The sequence below is a fragment of the Leopardus geoffroyi genome, chromosome E2 (genome assembly GCF_018350155.1).
Source record: "Leopardus geoffroyi isolate Oge1 chromosome E2, O.geoffroyi_Oge1_pat1.0, whole genome shotgun sequence".
Taxonomy (NCBI): domain Eukaryota; kingdom Metazoa; phylum Chordata; class Mammalia; order Carnivora; family Felidae; genus Leopardus; species Leopardus geoffroyi.
In genome coordinates this window covers 13,718,381-13,735,237 of record NC_059335.1, presented here as the reverse complement: position 1 = coordinate 13,735,237, position 16,857 = coordinate 13,718,381, and the positions used below count along the sequence as shown (strand labels likewise).

The window sequence follows — 16,857 nt, the reverse complement described above, 5'->3', positions numbered from 1 at the left end:
AGAAAATGAGCCAACCTCAATCACCAGACCAAGCATTTCAGGCTGAGAGCTAGTGCAAAGGCCCTGAGGCTGGCTTAGGTGTTCAAGAAACTAAAAGAAGGCCAGCGTGAGTGGCGTATCATGAGCAGGGAACAGAGTGGGCCAACATGATATCAAACTCAGCAGCCAGTAGACAGCTGTCGAAGAGTCTTACAGGCCACCACAGGGGCTTGAATTTTATTACCAGGGTAATGGTAAGTCTTGTCTTGGAATCTTTAGAATCTTGGGGATTTGGAATTTTTCCTACCTACGGGATGTTGTGTAAAAATTAATAAAAGGGAAACTCACTAAAATGGAGTCAAGAGGTTGTACAGGGCAAGCTCTCAACGCCCAACCCACTCAAAGCCAATTGCAAACCCAACAGGAAGAGAAGGTCTTTGACAGTGGATGCTATTATACTATGCTTGCTGGAGAAAGGAAAGCTTCGCTCCACCCCACCTCAGTAGTCCAGCCAATGAGAGACAGCCAAAACCAGCCAATGAGAAGCCACTATACTTCCATCTCCCAGTTTGCTCCAATGGACTTTTTGTTTATAGCAGCCTTCCCAACTCCCCCCACCCCCAGCTCCTTCCTCTATAAAAGAGCATACCTCTGGGCGCCTGGCTGGCTCAATCAGTTAAGCCTCTGACTCGCTGTCCTGTCAGGTCATGATCACGGGGTTTTGTGAGTTCGGGCCCATGTCAGGCTTGGGTTGGGCTCTATGCTGGTAGTCTGGAGCCTGCTTGGGATTCTCTCTCTCATTTTCCCTCGCTGCCCCTCCCCTGCCAGCTCTTGAGCACTCTGTCTCTCAAAAATAAATAAAACGTTAAAAAATTAAAATCAAAACAATACAACACAATACAATACAGTACAAAATAAATAGGGGTGCCTGGGTGGCTCAGTCGGTTAAGCATCCACCTTCAGCTCAGGTCATGATCTCGCTGTTCATGGGTTCAAGCTCAGCATCGGGCTCTGTGCTGACAGCTCAGAGCCAGGAGCCTGCTTCAGATTCTGTGTCTCCCTCTCTCTCTGCCCCCACCCCTGCTCATGCCCTCTCTCTCTGTCAAAAATAAATATTTTAAAAAATTAAAATTAAAAACAAATTAAAAAAAAAAAAAAAAAAAAAAAAAAAAAAAAACAAAACATGGCCAGAATGTTCCCTGCAGTGTCCTCTAGTCTTGATTCTAGCCTCTGACATCCAAGGGGTGTGCCCTGAAACTGGAAGGGAGAGGTGGGGAGGCTGGCCTACACTTTGTTGCCATGAAGGAGGTGCCAGTTCTATGTTCCTCCTTTGTCTTGTTCTGGAGGGTTCCACGAGGTCCCAAATCCAACCTCTAACCTTTCTGTCCACAGGGGCTTTAGTCCTGGGACAGCTTACCAGCTATCCCAAACTTAATGACACCAAATGAGAATTCCTGATTCTCTGGCCCCCCTGCAAAACCTGCTCCAACCGCTTCCCACCTCTGGTCCCTACAGGTTCCCTCATCCCCTTCCTCGCCCCTGTACCAGGCATCACCATCTTTCTACTTGCCGAGGACAACAAATCGAGGAGTAGAGAAAAAAAATTTGTTTCACTAGAGAACACATCCTTCTGGGTTATCAGACTCTGGTCTTGTTTCCTGTCTTATGCAATATAATCTCCTCTCTCTCCTGTAATAGTCTTCTAGCATAAAATCTCTCCTTAGCTAAGACCAGAAGTGTTTGCATTTGACAGGCTGACCTTGATTCCTTCCTTTGCTGTCACACCCAATTTGTCAGCAAATCCTACAGGCTCTACCTCCTCATACATCCCAAATATATCCATTTCCTTCTTTCCCCACTGCCGCCCACCCTGCTTCAAGCCATTGGCATCACTTACCTGGACCTTACTTGCCTTGGGTTCTTTGCTTTTTCTTCATCTGCTCCCCCGTCGCCCACAATTCATTCACCGGAGGGTAGCCCAAAAAATCCTTTTAAAATGCAAAAAGAGGGGCACCTGGGTGGCTCTGTCGGTTGAGCCTCCAACATCAGCTAGTGAGTTCAAGCCCCGCCTTGAGCCCTGCGTCAGGCTCCTTGCTGACAGCTCAGAGCCTGGAGCCTACTTGGGATTCTGTGTCTCCCTCTCTCTCTGACCCCCCTGGCTTGTGCTCTGTCTCTCTCTGTCTCAAAAATAAATAAACATTAAAAATAAAATAAAATGCAACAAGAAAACTAACCTAGGGGAAAGTAGTGATCAGTGCAGTGGGTGGTGGGGGTTACTGATTAGGGAGGAGGAGGGGGGAGGTTTCTGGGAAGATGGTAACTCGCCATCCTGATAGGAGTTTGGGTTACACAGATGTAAGCAGATGAAATGCATCTTAAATACACTTGAGATTTGTACATTTCATAGTATGTAAACTTACCTGGGGTGGGGGGAAATGCCCTGGAAACAAATATTGAACTCTAGCAAATGATGCATGCTGATGTGTTTAGGAATGAAGTGTACTGGTATCTGCAACTGTCTGAAATGCATCCAAAAAAAATCATAGTAAGATGGATTGGTGGGGCAAGATGAATAGGTAAGCAACAAAGAAAGAATAGTAATGATGAGGGAGCATAAGGCAAGCTGAGGGTAAAAGGGTAAAGCACAAAGTAACAATACCTCCCTCCCTCCCCCCCCCCCGCCATTGCCCCCACCCTCGAAAGTGGGGTATGTGTGATATTCCTCAAGCTCTCCTGACAGCCAAAGAATAAAGGAAAAGGCAGAAAATAAATGGTGGAATAGATAGAGATCACAGAACCAGAGTATCCAATGGTTTATAAATATCTTCCTAATTATAAGAAAAAGGCAATCTTATCAATAGCCTAATCTCCAGGAACTCCCTACTGTCTTAATGCTTTGCTAGACAGAAAAGCAACCTTAGTTTGACAATAGCTAGGCCTCCAGGAACCTGTGAGTCCTCTTTAGCACATGGAAATCCCTTTAAGAAACTTACTCTTGACTTTCTCTCCTCAGCCCCATAGTATGTAACCAGCCACTCTGCATAACCCCAATGCAGCTCTTTCTGCCCACGGGTCCTGTCCCGGTGCTTTCATAAAATCATCTTTTTTGCACCAAAGAGGTCTCAAAAATTCTTTCTTGGCCATCAGCTCTGGACCCCCATCACTCCAAAACCCCATCCGTAAAATGTTTTTGGTGGAATCTAGGTGGTGAATATGCAGGTGTCTACTGTAGGTTTGAAAGTTTTCATAATAAAATGTTTAATGAAAATGCAAAGCAAACTAGTGCTGCTTATGCCGGAAACCCTTCACCTGCTTCCTTTTGCAGGATAAACTATGCAGATAAGTTTTCTAGGACCCTGCATACCTCCCTGCTGATCTCATCTCCCACATGCAATCTTTGATGCAACAAATATTTATGGAGCACCTCCCGTGCTCCAGGCACTGCTCTAGACACAGGGGATACAGCTTTGAACCAAACAGCGTGGACTTGACTTTGGAACGGTCTTCCTCAAGGAGCTCATTCCGGAGGCAAACCTTGAACAACTGGAGATTATCTTAATTTAAGACTTCACTTGTATGTCAATATAAGTTCAGGGAGGGCAGGACCCTTCTCTCTTACTTATAGCTGCATCTCTGGGTCTAGAACAGTCTTGTTTATAGTTAGACCTCAATAGCAATGAGTTGAAAGAATATTAGCTAACATTTATTTGGTACTTGTTACACACGCACCTGGACCTCTTTGAAGTTGTTTACACATGAACCTATTAATCCTTAAAACGATTCCCATTTTTCAAGAGTTAACAGAGGCACAGGGAAGCTAGGCTGTGAACTCAAGCACTCTGGCTTCAGATAGCATGTTCCTAACCATTATACGATACTAAGTGAATGAATGATGGCGTCAGTCAATCCTTCTGAATGGCCGGGAATTCAAACCCCAGCTCTGCCGCTTGTTAGCTGTGTGGCCTGGGGTCAGCCGATTTATCTCCCTGGACCTCAGATGTTTTATTGTTAAAGGTCAAGTCCTCCTGGTTCACCGTGAAGACGTAAGAAAGATGCTGGAGGAAATCGGCTCAAAGACGCGCGCACGCACAAGCGAACTCACACCCCGACAGCCTCGAGGAGGGAGGTGGAAGCTGGGGAGGGCGGCCGCGGGTCACCTCTTCAGGCACGGGGTGTGGCCTCCTGGAGACAGCCAAAGTCTCTGGCTCCCGGGCTCCTCCAGTGTGCCCACGCCCTACCTGGGGCCCCAGGCGCTGTCTCCGCCCCCCCGAACCTAGGTGACCTGGTAGATACCCGTTCGAGAGCGTGTCCCCACACCCGGCGGCCGCAGGGGTCTCGAAGAAAGAAATCCGGCGGCGGGGAGAGAATCCTGCCTGTAGGTAGGGGGAGGGGCTGGCTGCCCCGCCCCTCGCCGCCGGATTTCGACCGCGAGGAGCCGCCCGGCTCCCGCCCCTAGCTGGCCCAGCCGCGTGGAGTGTCTGGGAACCAGGAGAAGGAGCCAACCCGCCGAGATGGAGGCGGCCAGCACCGGGACGCTGCTGCTGGTGCTGCTGCTGCTCTTGGTGCTGACGCTGGCGCTGCCCCGGACCCCGGGCCACCTGCCCCCGGGGCCCATGCCGCTGCCGCTGCTGGGGAACCTCCTGCAGCTCCGGCCCGGGGCGCTGTACTTGGGGCTCTTGCGGGTGAGGGGCGGCGGGGACGCCCTGGTTGGGGCGGGGGTCCGGGGCCAAGAGAGGGAGGGGGCCCCAGGAGAGAGAGAAAGCGGAGTGCCAGAACGGACAGGCCCTTGGGTATCCTAGAGGAGGCAGGCGAAGGGTGCAAGGGCGAAGGGGTTATGGGCGTTCTGGGGTGGGGCAGGGCTCCGGAGCTGAGAAGGGTGGAAGAGGGCGCTGAGGTGAGAGGACCCTGGGTTGCGGGGCCAGGGCTAGGAGGAGCAGAATCCTAGAGAGGATGAGAGCAGGGGAGCAGGATCCAGTGGCAGAGGGGTCCACAGAATCCTGGGAAGGTGCTAGAAGCAGGGGATTAAAGCCAGAGACTGGGAGAGAGCCCTCTAGCAGCAGAGAAGCTGATGAAGGGAAGCCTGTCCCAGGGGGAGAGGTAGCTGGGGAGGGGCAGAAAAGAAAAGGGGAGCGGTCGCTGACGGGAAGGGGAGGTTTGGCTGGAGAGTTCCAGGTATTTGTCTGCAGAGAATAGGGGCGTGGGAGTGCTGTTTGCATGGGACTCGGCTAGGAGGGACCTGGAAGTCTCCAGAACAGCAGGGAAAGAGGGCAAGAAAGAAGGCTGAGACAGTTTCAACCCTTTGCAGGAGAGAGGAAGAAGCCAGAGGTTCCCCATTCAAAAGGAGTCTGGGGGACTCCAGAACATGGGGAGGGGGGGGTCTTGGGGAAAGATTTGGCAGGTGCCCAGCAGTGTCTGCTCCAAAATCTGAGGGTTTAGCAGTGATTGAAAAGGGTGGCTAGTTTGGGGGTAGGGGAAGAACTGAGTAATCAGGAGAGGTCAGAGTCTCAGCTGCCCATTTTTGCTGTCATATGTCTGGGTTGGGAGGTAGGGGTGGTTCTGGGTTGTCCCCGGGTCTGAACCGGGGTCTCTGTAGGAAATAAGGAGTTGAGGACTCTATGGGGAGGGGGCCTGAGAGCCTGATGCAGAAAGAGAACTGAGTCTCCCAAGGGGGCTATTTCCGTCTGGAGGGGAGGGGCTTCCTCCTAGGTGCTTCATCCAGTGATGGGGCTGTGATGGGGACATCTAAACTGAAAGAGGCCATAGCCTGTCCCTCAGCACCTGCCCCTTCTCCCTCCCTACCCCCAGCTAAGTAAGAAGTATGGACCAGTGTTCACCGTGTACCTGGGTCCCTGGCGGCGCGTGGTGGTCCTGGTTGGGCACGAAGCTGTCCAGGAGGCCCTGGGAGGTCAGGCTGAGGAGTTCAGTGGGCGGGGGATGCTGGCAACGCTGGACGGCACTTTCGAAGGCCATGGTGAGTCGTGAGCAGGGCTGGAGACCCCTGGCTCCTTCCCTTAGAGCCTGCTACCACTTAACTGGTATGATTTTTTGTGCGTGACTTAGTGTCCCTGAGCCTGTGTTTCCTCATCCATAACATGGGGTGATAATAGCACTTGCTGAGGTCCTGCTGAGGATTGAATGAGCCCTGGGCCAGGTTGTAGCGATGTCATCACTGCTCCAGATCAAGCCCCCAGGGCTGGGAGAGACCAGGAGAGCTTTCTAGGCACTGGGAATGGGTGGGAACACTTAATGTTATAAAAATTATTCTCTGCTAAGCCTGGAAGTAGGAGCCTGGTGTTGGGCACTATGGGGACACAGCAGTGACCTAGAGCTTGTTAGCCACTGGGGAGAAAGACCCAGACAGTGACAGGCCAGAGAGGTCAGGCCTAGGATGGGGAAGGCAGAGAAGCCAGGGCCAGGATAGAGGAAGCCCTGGGACTTCTGGAACCTGAAGAGGCACCTGACCCAGCCTGTTTGGTGGGAGATGCCCAGGGAGTCTTGAAAGACGGGTTGTCTGAGCTCAGACTCCTAGGATGAGTGGGAAGGGCATTCCAAGCAGAGACTAGCACGTAGGAAAGCATGGAGGTGAGAGAAGAAGCATCCATTCATTCATTAAATTGACAAATCTCTATCATGCCTGGCCCTATAGTGGGTACTGGGGACACAGAGATGTCCAAGACAGATGTGGCATCCTGTCTTACTGTAGGAGAGGTGGGCTTGTCATGAGACTGGAGGGAGAGAATGGAATTCTGCAACCTGCCTTCAGCTCTGACAGCAGGACACAAGGGAACTATACTGGAAGGGGGAAGGGAGGGAGACCGGGAGGAATCAAGGAAGGCTTCTCAGAGTAGGGGACAATTGCAATGCGACCTGAAGGAGGAATGGAATTAGTTCAGCGAGAATGGAGAGTGAGTGATCCAGATGGGGGGGCGGGGGGGCAGGGGGGGCAAAGCCTAGAGGGGGGATCCTGACACCACTGAGGAAGCAAGAGAAGCCCAGTTCAATTGCAGCAGGATGAGTAAGAAAGCTGGAGAAGTGGGTCATGCGGGGCCTGAGTCACACCAGAGTGCTTGGTTTTGGGTTTTTCTGGGGGCTGTAGATGGAAGTAGGGATGGACAGAGCTAGAAAGATCCTCGGGTTGCTGTGTAGGAGCCCAGGGAGGGGACTCTGCTGGGCTGGAGCAGAGGCCGTGGGAAAGGGAGGGGGGTGGCTGGGAGAGGTTTCCAGGGCTCTGGACAGGGGCCGGGGCCGGGGAATGGTGGGCTGAAATGAGAAGGAGGAGAGGTGCGGAGGCCAGTTTGGGACACCCAGGAGGCCACTAGGGGCCAGCACTGCACAGGTGAGATGCTGAATTCAGAGAAGGCAAGGTTTTTGTCCAATGCAGACCCTTCGCTGAAGGAGGAAAAGTCAGTTCCATGCTCCTCCCTCCCGCTTCAGTTTCCAGCTTCCAAATGACGTGGGGCAGGGGACCCCATGGTACTCTGTAAATGTTGGGAAGGAAGGAGGAAGAGGAAGGAGAGATAAAAGGACTCCAGGGGAGGGGGGACGGGAAAAGAGGAATAAAAAGATCAATGCAAGGAAGAAGTCCTCACTCATCCTGGTTCATCACAGAACATGTGTGACCGGCTTCTCAGGAGAATGTCACCCTCTGACCCAAGGTTAGGCATTTACTGAGTACTTACGGAGTCCCCTGCCAGTCCCCTGGGCTACGCTGATAACGGACCTTCGGAGTCCCCCTTGGGCATGTCACTGGGAGCAAGGGAGCAGTCCTGGGGGTTGGGGGGGGGGGGGCCAGTCCCTCCTTGAGTCCAGCCTTCTGTGCAGGGGTTTTCTTCTCCAATGGGGAGCGATGGAGGCAGCTGAAGAGGTTCACCACACTCGCGCTGCGGGACCTGGGCATGGGGAAGCGAGAAGGCGAGGAGCTGATCCAGGCGGAGGCCCGGTGTCTGGTGGAGGCATTCCAGGAGACAGAAGGTCAGCAGGGTGGGGGTGAGCCTGGGGTGCCCTGCGGTGTGCCCGAGGGTGGGGAGGACCTTCCCTCTGGCGCTGGGCTGAGGGCTCTGTTCGCCTCCTGGAGCGCCTCCTCCACCTTCTGTCTCTGTCCTCATGTCTCCCCAGGGGTCTCGGTGCCCCTGGTGCTGCCACATCACTCTTAGTGCTTCTTTTCTTTCTCGATTTTTCTGTTTCTCTCTCCTATAAGTCTATCTTTCTCTGTCTCTCTCCCTATCCATCTTTCTCACTCAGTCTTTCCCGGTCTCTCTTTCCCTGTCTCTTTCTCCGTCTCTCCCTGTCTCTCTGTCTGTCTCTTTCCCCTTCTGTTTCTCCATCTGTCTTTCATCCCCCTGTCTGTCTCTCTCTATGCCTGTCTCCTTCCGGTGGAGTCCGGCCCTCTGTCCGTCACAGCCCTCCTCCCTGCCCCCTCCTCCTCAGGACAGCCATTTGACCCCTCCCTGCTGCTGGCCCAGGCCACCTCCAACATCATCTGCTCCCTTACCTTCGGCCTCCGCTTCCCCTATGAGGATGAGGAGTTCCAGACCGTGGTCCGGGCAGCTGGTGGCGCCGTGCTGGGGATCAGTTCCCCATGGGGCCAGGTACGCGGGTGGGACCCCTCTTCTTCCCCAAAGGTTCCTGCCTACCTTTCCCAGGTAACCCCCAGAGCACCCCTCCATGCTGGTGCAGGGCCAGGCCCCATGAAAATAGCTGTCCTTCTCCCCTGCCCCTCGCAGGCCTACGAGATGTTCTCCCAGCTCCTACGGCACCTGCCGGGGCCCCACACACAACTCCTTGGTCACTTGAGCATCCTGGCCACCTTTGCCGTCCAGCAGGTACAGCGACACAAGGGGAGCCTGGACACCTCCGGGCCCGCGTGCGACGTGGTGGATGCCTTCCTGCTGACGATGGCAGAGGTGGGGGAAGGTCAGGGTTGGGGGGCCTCCTGAATGGGGCTGGCGGCCAGGCTGGGGCCCACTCTGGTATAGCTGGAATCTGTCAGGCCTCCCTCTCTCTCTCCCTCTCCCTTTCTCCCTCTCTCTCTCTGACCTTAGCCCCCTGTGCAGGCCCCACCTGTACAGTACCCCACTGTACCCCACCCCAAGACATGTCAAGTAAAATCACTTGATTATGAGACCTTGTGATATCAAATTACAGGAATAAAGTCCACTTCCTTCATTCAATAAGAACAATATATTATTACAAGGAAATTGCAATGAAGGCTAAGCCTGTGGAAATAACTACTTTTGAATTATCCAAACTTTGGAATTATGGAAGACATTCAGGGCCACATCCTTGGAATAAATGCGGCCACCCTGTTCATGGAGAGACAGAACATTTTTCTTAACCTCGTACCCCATTTCCTTCTACTTTCATTTTCTAAATGAAACGAAATTTTTGAAATCGTGGTAAAGCACACATAACATAAAATTTACCACCTTAACCATTTTTTTTGGTAAAGATTTTATTTCTAGGAGGCACCTGGGTGGTTCAGTCGGTTAAGCTTCTGACTCTTGATTTCGGCTCAGGTCATGATCTCCCAGTTGTGGGATCCCACACATCGGGCTCTGGATTGACAGCATAGGGCCTGCTTGGGATTCTCTCTCTGCCGCTCCCCTGCGCTCTTTGGCACTCTCTCTCTCTCTCTTTCTCTGTCTCTCTCAGAATAAAAAAAAAAAAACTTAAAATTTTTATTTTTAAAGGCGCCTGGATGGCTCAGTTGGTTAAGCATCCAACTCTTGATTTCGGCTCAGGTCATGATCTCAGGGTCATGGAATCAAGCCCCACGTCAGGCTCTGCACTCACAGTGTGGAGCCTGCTTGGGATTCTCTCCCTGTGCCCCGCGCACTCACTCTCCCTCTCTCTCTCTCAAAATAAATAAGTAAACATTAAAAAAAAGATTTTATTTTTAAATAATCTCTACATCTAACGTAGGGCTCGAATTTACAACGTCTGGATCAAGAATCACATGCTCCTCCCACCACCAGCCAGGTGCCCCCTACCTTGACCATTTTTAAGTGTCAAGTCCAGTAGTGTTAATATATCCACATTGTCGTGCAGAAAAATCTCCAGAACTTTTTTTTCATCTTATCAAACAGAAACTCTCTACTTGGTTAAGGACTCCCCAGCCCCCTCCCAGCCCCCTCCCAGCCCCCAGCAACCACCTTTCTACGTTCTGTCTCTATGAGTTTGCATATTCTAGGGACCTCATGTAAGTGGTTTGTCCTTTTGCGATTGGCTTATCTCACTTAGCGTGATATCCTCAAGGTTCATCCATGTTGTAGCCTGTAACAGCATTTCCTTCCTTTTTAAGCCTTTTTTTTTTTTTTTCAACGTTTATTTATTTTTGGGACAGAGAGAGACAGAGCATGAACGGGGGAGGGGCAGAGAGAGAGGGAGACACAGAATCGGAAACAGGCTCCAGGCTCTGAGCCATCAGCCCAGAGCCTGACGCGGGGCTCGAAGTCACGGACCGCGAGATCGTGACCTGGCTGAAGTCGGACGCTTAACCGACTGCGCCACCCAGGCGCCCCCTTTTTAAGCCTTTTTAAGGTGGAGTCCTTATTCCACCGCATGGATAGACCACTCTGGGCTCATCCATTCATCTGTCAGTGGACACTTGAGCTGCTTCCTCCTTTGGTCTGTTATGAATAACGTTGCTATGAACAAATACCTCTTCAAGATCTTGCTTTCCATTTGTTGGGTTCCCTGCCCAGAAGTGGAAATGCTAGATCATACCATAATTCTATTTTCATTAAAAAGAAATTTTTTTAATGTTTATTTATTTGAGGGGAGGAGCACAAGAGGGGGAAGGGGAGAGAGAGAAGGAGACACAGAATCCGAAGCAGGCTCCAGGCTCCTAGCTGTCTGCACCGAGTCTGATGCGGGGCTCGAACCTCACCAACTGTGAGATCGTGACCTGAACCAAAGTTGGGCGCTCAACCGACTGAGCCACCCAAGCGCCCCTTCTATTTTAATTGCTTAAGGAACCTCATACCGTTGCCCATAGCTGCGCCATCTGACGTCCCCACTGAGGGTGACAGGGTTCCGGTTTCTCCACATCCTCACCACGTGCCATTTTCTGTTTGTTTGTTTTTTATAGTGGCCATGCTCTTTCATTTTCAAAAACATTCCAACCAAAGAAAATTAATATCAAGAGTCCACTTCCCAACTTGCCCAAACATTTATACAACCCCCACCCGCCCCGACAAAGCTTCAACTTGCCGTGTTGCAGCCCCAGGCGTGGCTGTGCTGGGCCTCTGCTCCCCACAGCCTGAGTTCTCTGAGCCCTTCTGCCTGGTTTCTTCCAGGAAGAGCAAGACCCAAACACAGAATGGACTGACAAGAACTTGTTGATGACAGTCATTTATCTGCTGTTTGCCGGGACGGTCACGGTCAGCACCACGGTCCGCTACACCCTCTTGCTTCTGCTGAAATACCCTCAGGTCCAAGGTAGGAGCCTTTGGACCAGCCAGCCCTGGGAACGGAAGTGAGGGCTCAAGAGGAAGAATGTTCAGGAGAACGAGCTGGAGCCTGGTGGCGAGAATGAACCCGGCATTGGGGGTGTCTGACGAGCGAGAACTTGGGGGCGGCGGGGGCTGCAGGTTGATGTGTGAAGCGTAGTGAAATGAGAGATGAGGCAGGGGGCCTTGTATGCCTGATCCTGAGCAATGGGGAACCACAGAAGGATGCTGAGCAGAGGAGGGCAGGGTTCAATTAGCCTTTTACAAAATATCTTTCCGGATGAAAGAAGATGCCGGGAGCCCAGGGAAGAGGATGGGATAGAGACCTGGGCAGGAGAGGACAGGCCTGGGCCAAGCTGTGGGGGGAGAAGAGGGGCTGGGTGAGCAGGAAGAGAATGACGCGGGAGGCCCAGGGGATTTGGGGACCAGAGGGCCATGGAGGCACCCTGAGATGGGGACAGAAGGAACGAGGAGCTGTTTCAGGGGAGATGCTGAGGCCAGTTTAGGACAAGTGTAAGGGACCTGGGGCCACCTGGGGGGAGGCATCCACGAGGCCACAAGACATCCGGGGCAGGACTTAACAGGATCCTTGATCTCAGGGTCCTGAGTTCAAGTAGCATGTTGGGCATAGAGTTCACTTAAAAAGGGGAAGGGAGGGGCGCCTGGGTGGCTCAGTCGATTAAACAACCAACTCTTGGTCTCAAGTCAGGTCTTGATCTCAGGGTAGTGAGTTTGAGCTCCATGTTGGGTGTAGAAATGACTTAAAACAAAAACTAAGGTCATTAGGGCACAAGCAAGAAGCGAAAGATGACTGGCTGAGAGGCAGAGCTGGGGGTGTGAGCTCTGGGAAAGCCCAGCATTTTGGAGTCAGGCAGCTGCATCAAATGCCCTCAAGCCAGTGGGGTGGGCTGACCTGGAAGGTGGCCTCAGCGGAATGGAGTCCGCTGTGACTTTAGCAATCTGGGCCTCAGTTTTCTCATCTGGGAAATGCGGATGGATAATGGTATCCCACCTCGCAGCATTGCTGTGGGAATTGAGAGGAGAGACCCTGTGCTCAGCACATAGGTCATGGGGACTCTGGCTCAGTGCGATCTGGGAACCTCCTCCCTGCCCACCAGCCTCACCCCAACCACGGCCACTTTGAGAAGATGGGGCTTCCAAGGGTAGGATCGCGGGGCCCCACCCCACCTCTGACTCCAGCCTTCCTCTTCCTCGGTGCAGAGCGTGTCCGGGAGGAGCTGACCCGGGAGCTGGGGGCTGGCCGGGTGCCAGGCCTGGGGGACCGAGCCCGCCTCCCCTACACGGACGCAGTTTTGCATGAGGCGCAACGGCTGCTGGCTCTGGTGCCCATGGGAATGCCCCACGCCCTCACGAGGACCACCTGCTTCCGAGGGTACACCCTTCCCCAGGTGGGCGCCTGCACCCAGTGGTCGTCTCGGCCTCAGGCCTGAGTCTGTTGCTGTCTGTGTCTCTGACTTTTTCTGATTATTGGTCCCTCTCTGGCATCCCTTTCTTGGTGTCCCTCTCTCCTTCCCTGTCTCCCTGTTTGTTTCTTTCTGGGTGCATTTCTCTTGCCTTTGCCTCTGTCTCTGGGCCTCAGCTCCCTATCTGTCCAACGGATATCCTAATTCTACCTCCTTCCAGGGTGGCTGGGACAATCACAAGCCAGCGGTGACAGGGAAGCAATTTAGGAACTGCTGTAAACCCCCACCATCAAACCCCTCCCTCCCTTCTTCCCCACGCCCCGCCCAACTCCTGCCCTCCATTAGGGAGCAACTCGGAGCCAGCACCACCAGGGGGCGATGTCCGCCCGGGAACCCCAGGTGCCGTCGTCCCGCAAGCTGCTGCCTCCTCTTAGACTCAAACCCATAGTAGTTACGATCTGTTTTTTCTCTGGGACCTTGGGCAAATCACTTCACCCTCTGAACCACTCTCCACCCCTCTTCTACATCGGGAACAAAATAGTATTAATTTGAGATCTTAAGGAACCTGCAAGACAATGCTTGCAAAACACCAGCTCCGCTCTTGGTGCAGGTTGTCGGGGGTTCCCCAGGGGTTCCCCGTTCGGCCGCAGCAACCATTGCTAGTGCAGTGACTGTCGCAACTCTTGATAGTGATGATGTAAACAACAGGCATCAGTGATTGAGGACTTGCTCTCACCAGGTACCGTTCTAAATGCTTCACAAATATATTACCTTACTTAATCTTCAGCCTTCAGAGCAACCCTACACTATTATGCCCGTTTTACAGATGAGGAAACGGTGGCCTTTAAAGATGAGAAGACTTGCTGGGATCACCCAGCCTACAATGGTAAAGGCAGGATTTACACTCAGGGCCTGTGCTTTAACCACAGTTACCTGCTTGTGTTATTTTAATAGCCATAGCATGAGCCTGCCTGTTTTTTTGGAGCCCCCCTCCACTGCACAGCCTTGGGGACACTGTAACTGATCTCGACCGCCACTGGGAGGGGACGGGGGAGGAGCGGGAGCTGGGCGGAGGGGAGTCGTCAGGGACAGCCCTCACCTACCCAGCCTTGGTTTTACCCGTGGAAGAGCACTGTGGGAAAGAGCTGGACTCTGGCCAGGTGGCTTAGGACAGCCACAGATGAATCACAACATACCCTCAAAGTTGAAAGACAAAATTAAAAAATAACAAACTCTGCTGTCACCGAATGGTACCTTGGGCAAGTTGCTTAAGTTCTTTGGGCCTCTGTTTTCCCACCTTGAAAATGGGAGTCATGTCAGAAACTACTTCCCAGACTTGTGAAAAAGTTTTAGCAGGTTCAAGTGTATGTTTGTGGATGTGAGAGCGAGTGAGATACACATACATGTTACATAAGAGAGAATATATCAAAAATGCTTAATTGGGGCGCCTGGGTGGCTCAGTCGGTTACGCGTCCAACTTCGGCTCAGGTCATGATCTCGCGGTCGGTGGATTCCAGCCCTGCGTTGGGCTCTGTGCTGACAGCTCGGAGCCTGGAGCCTGCTTCGGATCCTGTGTCTCCCTCTCTCTCTGTCCTTCCCATGCTTGCACTCTGTGTGTGTGTGTGTGTCTCTCTCTCTCTCAAAAATAAACAAGCGTTAAAAAAATTTTTTTGTAATGCTTAACAAAGTACCTGGCCCATAACAAGCCCTTGAAACACGTTGATGCCATTGTGTTTTGTGAACTGGAGTCCCTGACACTCCGGACTCTTGTGCTCTGCCCTCACACCTGGGTGGGGAGGGATATTTGTAACTTTGTTATTATTCCCCCTCTGGGTGAGGAGGGATATTTGTAACTTTGTTATTATTCCCCCTCAGGGCACCGAGGTCTTCCCCCTCCTCGGCTCTGTCCTGCATGATCCTGAGGTCTTCGAAAAGCCAGAGGAATTCAATCCAGACCGATTCCTAGATGCGGACGGACGGTTCCAGAAGCAGGAGGCATTCTTGCCCTTCTCCTTAGGTACTTGCTGGTCCCATCCCTGCTCACCTGCCCGTCCTCCCCACACCTGTGGGTGAGGAGGGTCGGCCCAGCTCTGTCTTCCTGTTCCCTGCAGGGAAGCGCGTCTGCCTCGGAGAGGGCCTGGCTCGGGCAGAACTGTTCCTCCTCTTTACTGCCATCCTGCAGGCCTTCTCCCTGGAGAGCCCGTGCCCTCCAGGGACCCTGAGCCTCCAGCCAGCCATCAGTGGCCTTTTCAACATCCCCCCAGCCTTCCAGCTACAAGTCCGGCCCCACTGACCTCCACCCATCCTGTGGCCCCGATGACGGAGGGAGCCATGGGAGATGGTGGCCTTCTCATGGGGGTGGGCATGAACACGCTTGTGTCTCCAGAACCGCAAGTCCACACGACAGGCAGCCACGTCCACGCACCTGGAGCTATTTTCTAGGGTCGGTTGCACAGATACTCAGCTTACATGTCCACAGGGCCACGCTCACTCAGCCCACGCAGCTGCTGAGACACGCAACCCCCCCCCCCCCCCACTTCACGCGGCCACGGAAAGGTCCACGAGGCAACTCTGCCACACAGGCTTTCTGTAGTCACAGATTTAGTGCATCTGGAGTCACGACCATGTGCCCAGATAACACACCATCTCGTACACAACACAACTCCCCTTGATGTGCAACCCGCATGTGGGAGTTTGGCTCCTACCTTAACAAGCCACAGAAACAGCCTCTATGTTCAGGGCCCACACGCCCTCTTCGCCCATCCAACTTACCAATGCTGCCAGTTCTGGGAGCCTGCTGCAGAGGGGAACGTGACCCTTCCCGGGTCATGTCCCCACACAGAGAGACGGGCCCTGTCTTCAGCCCCAGCATACCCTCTCTCTTGCAGCCACACTGCAATCCAGGCACATGGCCATCACTGTCCGCATGCCCCCGACCGCTGAGCCACACAGCCAGCCCACACATGACACCATGCCATTTCCAAGTATCTTCTCACTGAGACACGCCATTCCCGGGGAGCACAGCCCTGGCCTCCTCCAGACCTTCAGCCCTCAAGGATACCCCTTTCCAAGCCCCTTGATGCTCAGATTCTCCCAAATATAAATATATCCCCGAGTGTGCAGTTGTGCGCACAGGCCTGGGAACCAAGGAAACTTGGACACACTGGGCCCTCCGATCAGAGCCCCCCTCCCCACCCTCTTGTTTATGTAACCATGTTAAAAGCCTCCCCTGCCTGTCCCTCCACACATACACACTGACCCACCTCCCCTCCCCACGCCCCAGTTGGACCCGGTGAAAGGGGCTAGATGACCCAGTTGGGGCCAGATTCCAACTCCCGGTGTCAGGGAAGAGGCCAGTTCTGACGTCCTTGTGACTTGAAGGTCCCCATTTTGCAATAAAAGTTGATGTCTGGCCCCTGTCAGGGCCTGGTGTGCCTGTGACCGTGTCTGTCATTGTGAGTAAGGGGTGGGAATGGGGGGTCCGCCCCTCCCTCGAGGCTGGGCGGGGAGCTAAAAAACATGGCCCCCGCCCACCCTGGCTGTTGACATCAGTACACCAGATGTGGAGGGGGGAGGGGGGGGCCTGTCCTGGGCCTCACTTCCGGTGAAGCTGATGTGGGGAGGGGGGTGCGGGCAGGGAGAAAGTAACAGGCTGAACCGCAAGCCCGGGGTGGGGTGGGGGGCCCAGCCAGGGAGAGCCTACAGGTGAAGTTCCAGATCCCGGCCCTGGGAACTTTCCGAGTCTGAAAGCTGCCTGCCGGAACAGCATTCCTGGCCCAGCTTTGCCTCTTCCACAGGCTCTTTTCCTCCTGCCTTCCCGTCACAAGGAAGGGAAGTTTTCAAACACAAAAATAGAGAGAATGGTGTAATGAACCCCTGTGCCCATCACCTGGCCTCATTGATAACCATCAACTTTCTGCTAGTTTTTTTTTTTTTTTATTTGCCCATCACCTGGTCTCATTGATAACCATCAACTTTCTGCTAGTTTTCTTTTCCTTCTTTTT

At 53.2% G+C, this 16,857-nt stretch overlaps 1 protein-coding gene across 1 annotated transcript; it reads left to right on the top strand.

Annotated features, from left to right (window-relative positions):
- Nucleotides 1-4,228: 4,228 nt before the first annotated feature.
- On the top strand, nt 4,229-16,294 carry LOC123578909 (cytochrome P450 2S1). The gene is given in 10 exon segments (XM_045442263.1): nt 4,229-4,661; nt 5,785-5,950; nt 7,801-7,950; nt 8,407-8,567; nt 8,703-8,882; nt 11,277-11,418; nt 12,651-12,838; nt 14,729-14,870; nt 14,965-15,137; nt 15,139-16,294. Coding segments are annotated over 10 exon segments (1,860 nt in total). The 5' UTR covers nt 4,229-4,490; the 3' UTR covers nt 15,526-16,294.
- The last annotated feature ends 563 nt before the right edge of the window (nt 16,295-16,857 follow it).